This window comes from Engraulis encrasicolus, chromosome 20 (genome assembly GCF_034702125.1).
Source record: "Engraulis encrasicolus isolate BLACKSEA-1 chromosome 20, IST_EnEncr_1.0, whole genome shotgun sequence".
Lineage (NCBI taxonomy): Eukaryota > Metazoa > Chordata > Actinopteri > Clupeiformes > Engraulidae > Engraulis > Engraulis encrasicolus.
The window spans coordinates 10,484,583-10,489,582 of NC_085876.1; the positions used below are offsets into that span (position 1 = coordinate 10,484,583).

The 5,000-nt window shown below is 47.5% G+C and overlaps 1 protein-coding gene across 1 annotated transcript in view; it reads right to left on the reverse strand.

Annotated features, from left to right (window-relative positions):
* The window catches only part of stmn2b (stathmin 2b), a 19,299-nt gene extending 14,894 nt beyond the window's left edge, over window positions 1-4,405 (reverse strand). The window contains exon 1 of the mRNA XM_063184763.1: window positions 4,002-4,405. Within this exon, the coding sequence (XP_063040833.1) occupies window positions 4,002-4,020 (19 nt within the window). The 5' untranslated portion in view covers window positions 4,021-4,405. The remainder of the gene's footprint in view (window positions 1-4,001) is intronic.
* Between the last annotated feature and the right edge of the window lie 595 nt (window positions 4,406-5,000).

Below are 5,000 nucleotides of genomic sequence, written 5' to 3' on the forward strand. Positions count from 1 at the left end.
TTCTCTCTCTCTCTCTCTCTCTCACACACACACACACACACACACACACACACACACACACACACACACACACAACACACAACACACACACACACACACACACACACACACACACACACACACACACACACACACACACACACACACAGTTCCTCTCTCATCTCTCTCTCTCTCTCTCTCTCTCTCTCTCTCTCTCTCTCTCTCTCTCTCTCTCTCTCTCTCTCTCTCTCTCTCTCTCTCACACACACACACGCACACACACACAGCGCCGGCTATACAGCGGAGTGGAGACAGCAGCCGAGCGGGGGGCCTATCCATCTTCCTCCTTGGGAAGAGGCTGGGGCAGCTCAGCCCTCTAAATCAATTCCTTCCTGGCTCATTAAGGCCTCTGGGCTCATTAGAATTCCAGACTCATTGAGATTCTGGTTTCGGATCTCATCACTCAGTTCCGATTCCGGTCTAGTCAAGGTTCTAGATTTGGGTTTCTTTACTCAGATCTGATTACGTTCTAGTTAAGGTTCTAGATTTGGGTTTTATTGCTAGGTTCTGATGATATGTTCTGACTAAGATTCTAGATTTGGGTTTCATCACTCTGTTCTGATTCTATTACTCGTGTTAAGATTTTGTTTCAACCAGGTCTCTCAATACTCAGTGGTCAGCGCTGGTCGTGCAAGAGCTCTGGTGTCATCGTGGGTGTGGTAATGTTCAGGTTTTAGATTCCCGAATATGGAAGAGGCCTGGCTGAGTCTACCCCACCCAGTTTTACATGAATAGACTCCAGAGTGAACCACAAGATTCATCCCTAAGTAATGGTGTCGCAAGAATTCTGGTGTCGTGGTTGCGGTGTCGTTCAGGTTTTGGATTCTTGAGTGAGGAAGAGGTTCTAGCGCTCCATCCCCACCCAGTTCTACATCAAGTAACCCCAGGAGGATAGAACTTAGAAGATTCAGGTTTCATCAAATGGTAATGGTCTTGCAAGTGTTGAAGGTCTGGTATCGTTAAGGTTCTGCAGTAAAGAACAGGGCTGGTGTCCCACCCAGTTCTACAGTAATGGACCCAGAACCTCTGAACCTCAAGATTTGGATCTCATGACTAAGTTATGGTCTCACGAGAGCTCTGGTGTGTCATTGCAGGTCTGGTATCGTTCTGGGGGTTCTGGGGTAAGGAACAAGGCTGTGGCCTCTGCCTCCACTCCTAAGCCATGGATCACAGAACCTTACAACCAAAATCCGGGTCTCTACTGTATGTTGGCCTCACAAGAGCTCAGGTTGTATAAGATGCTTGGTTCTTGAGTGAGGAACAGGGCTGTGTCCTCCCCACCCAGGTCCAGATCAACTTACTGACATTCCGGTTTTAGGTCATATTACTTAGTGTTTGTTAATTGTTTCTCAAGAGTCAAGAGAACGACAGAACCATAGAACCTCAAGATTTGGGTCTCATTACTCGGTGTCGTTCTGGGTCTAGTATCATCAAGCTTCTGGATTATAAAGTAAGGAACATTGCCCTAACAACCTAGACCCATGAACCACAGAACCAGAAGAGTTGGGTCTCATTACTCTGAGTTGCAGTGTCATTGCAGGTCTGGAAGGCTACTGTTAAAGTTCTGCATTCTGGAGCAAGGAATATAAGGGTGTGCCCTTCCCACTCTTCGACCCATCGACCATCACATGACCGTTGAAACTAAGAATGACAGAATTACAAAACCATAGACCTGCTGACAACCACATCCGACTCAACAGACAAAACCTGGCCACAGCCTATTTTGGCTCCACTCCAATTACAGGTGAAGGGCCTAGTCAGACACAAACCGAACCCACATCATAGCCAAATCAGGCCAGAAGGAGTGCCAACAAATTAGAGACATCAGGGTCTGACGGTAGCCAGGCCTGGGCCAAATCAGTGCTTATATTGAAGCCAGATTGCGTGGGCATCTGCGTTTGCAGGGTGCCGTGCATGAGAAGGGTCCCCCTGCGCTTCTGCGTGTCTCGTCTCATCTGCTCCTGTTCGGACTACAAAGGGAAGCGGCCTCCATTGATCCTATTGATCTAGCTAAGGGGAGACCAAGGCAGGCAGGCAGGCAGTCCTTTGGGGATGAAGACTTTCATTCGGAGAGTGCTCAGAATCACTCTGCTGTGATTATTGCAGCCACACCATGCAGGCCACACACACACACACACACACACACACACACACACACACACACACACACACACACACACACACACACACACACACACACACACACACACACACACACACACACACACACACACAGGGGTAATATGTGTAGTGTGTAGTCAGTCACACGGAAAACATGTAGTATGGTGACCGGTCAGGGACAACGCGAGCTCTTCAAGGTTCCCACCCCTTGTTCTTAATGCTGGTGGCGCGCAAGATTATTGATGCATGTTTCCCCCCCTCCTTCAATGACGCTGATGCACATGCGCGCGAACTCTGTCTGTTCCGCCCTGTTCTGCTCCGGGCCCACCCCAAGGTCCAAAACGGCCAAAGCAGCATGACAACAGTGACAAGACTCCCCCGTGATGATCGACGGAAAAGCAAACCTTAAAGACGGACATGTTATGGCTCATAATGACCAGCACCCGCAGCCATCAATAGCCTACCCACCTGACACACAATAAATGGCAGACTTCAGACTAGAGGAATGACGCGTTTCTCTCTGATCATTCCCACCTTAGATTGTGGAATAGCCTACTATTTATGATGGATGTTATACCGTATTTCTCTCATTGACGGTTGGGTTTTGAGTGTTGCTGCTGTAGACCACCAGTTTAATTACAATTTCACGGAATTAATTAGATTACGCAATAATCATGCCTATTTAATACGTGACATGTAATTACTTTTTTCAAACAGGGCCCAGATTTCCTGAAAATATTCGTCAAATCAGATTCACTACATTGTAGATTCCTACATAAAATTACCTCCCACTGAAAGAAATAAAACAGTCGTTTGGTGAAATCATTCCTTTATAAACATATAAACGTAATGCCATCCACATCCCTTTTCATGGCATGTCGTATTTTGTCTTTTGATAGCTCCCATAATGGCAACCGGTAAAAACGTTCACAAATTGGAAACGCTTTATTAATGTTATTATTTTTAAAATCTGCATTTATCCCACCGCTTCGCGGGTGTGTAGAATACGCTAATATCATCTTAAAACTCGGCTTTGTGCTAGCGGATTGTTTGGCACCAAGAGGCATCAAGCAGCTTGTTCGGAGAGCCCGGGATGTTGGGTGGGGTCCGTTGGCGTCCGCATTATGCTGCGAGCGCGCTGTGCTACGGAGGCAGGTGCAGCATCACCGACAACCATCAACACTCTCACCCTTTTTCGCCTTCTGTGTCTCTTTTTTTACACTGCAACTCAAATAGCCTACTTATTTTCATCTTAACGAAAACGGCCTAACCCTTTAGTGAAGCCAATGCATTTAGTAGTTTAGCTTTTCATAATGCAGCATCGCCAAACATGAATCGTCTTTTTTCAATACCTTAATGTCTCTTCACTCTGAAGCTCAAACTAGGCTACTGTTTTCAACCAACTCCTCTAGCTGACATTTTATCAATTTGAACCAATACAAAGTAGGCTAGTTCAGCGTTTCGCTTATGAACACTTTACATCAAGCACTAACTGGGCTTTGGCCCAATCAAAATAACCCCAAACTACATCCCGGTTTTGTAAAAACAAAATGGCAATACGTCTTGAAATAATATTAAACGGGATCCGTGTGTGTCATGAACATACATAATCCTAGATTCGTGCAAGTATCAGATTTTAACCTATTCCAAAAACTGCGCCCGGTTTCTTGCGAGCTTTTGTGTGTGAAGGGTGTCGCCCTCTCTCTCTCTCTCTCGCTCTCTCCCTCTCCCTTTCTCCATCTCTCTCTCTCCTCCGGCATCCTTAGGCAGGGATGCTCCAGTCCTCCACCAAAAGAAACATCCCATATAACAGCCCCTCAAAAAACAACAGATTCTCTTACCGATTGCAGTCTTGGCCATGTCTGTGGTGGTGGTGGTGGTTGTTGTTAGTCTTGGTGACGGGGCGTTGGTGCGTTGGAGGGGCGCGCGACGCAGAGTTCCGTTCGGCGGGCGAGATTCGAGGATGTGATGTGTGCGGTAAGGCACTGAGTCAGCAGGAAGGGTGATGGTGGCTCTCTGAGGGGGGAAAGGGAGTGCGAGACCGAGACGGAGACTAGAGGAGACGGTGCGGTGGGCTTTTCTGAATTACGATCGTCTACGTGCTGAAGCAGATTGGCTCACGTTCTCCCCTGACGCGCATCGCTGTTGCAAAAAAAGAGACCGTGGCTGTGGCGCGTGCCCAGTGTCGGGATCCTGCAGGAGGGGTTCAAGACACCGTCTAATGCGAGGTGATGTGATGGCGGCCGGTCGACTTCCTCCCCTGTTTTTGGTCCGTTATTGGTCGAGTCCGTCCTGCACAGTTAGCCTACACAGCACACAGCGGGCCGCGGTTCTAATGGTCTATATTTATAAGACGTTGCTGCTTCCTGGAAAGATGGGGCCAAGCCCCTGAGGTTACCAAAAGGTGTATCACCGCTTTAGCCTTAGTATATGTGGCAATTATGAGTAGGCTACTCACTCACTCACTCACTCACTCCCTCAGTGCTTTATCAACAGCTGCCTGTAATGTTCACAGTGAAGTAATGTTCTGGCATTGGCCTGTGGGGATGATGATGATTCACTACACAGGCCCAAAGCCTCAGCATCAGCAACACAATGCTGGGATAGCTTAACATATGATACACACACACACACACACGCACACGCACACACACACACACACACACACACACACACACACACACACACACACACACACACACACACACACACACACACACACACACACACACACACACACACATTTTTTATATATAAAATCAGTGGCTTTTCTCTGTGTTTCCCACCACCCATCAGTGAGTACGTTTACATGCAGTTCAGTATCCCGAATATGAGGCTTA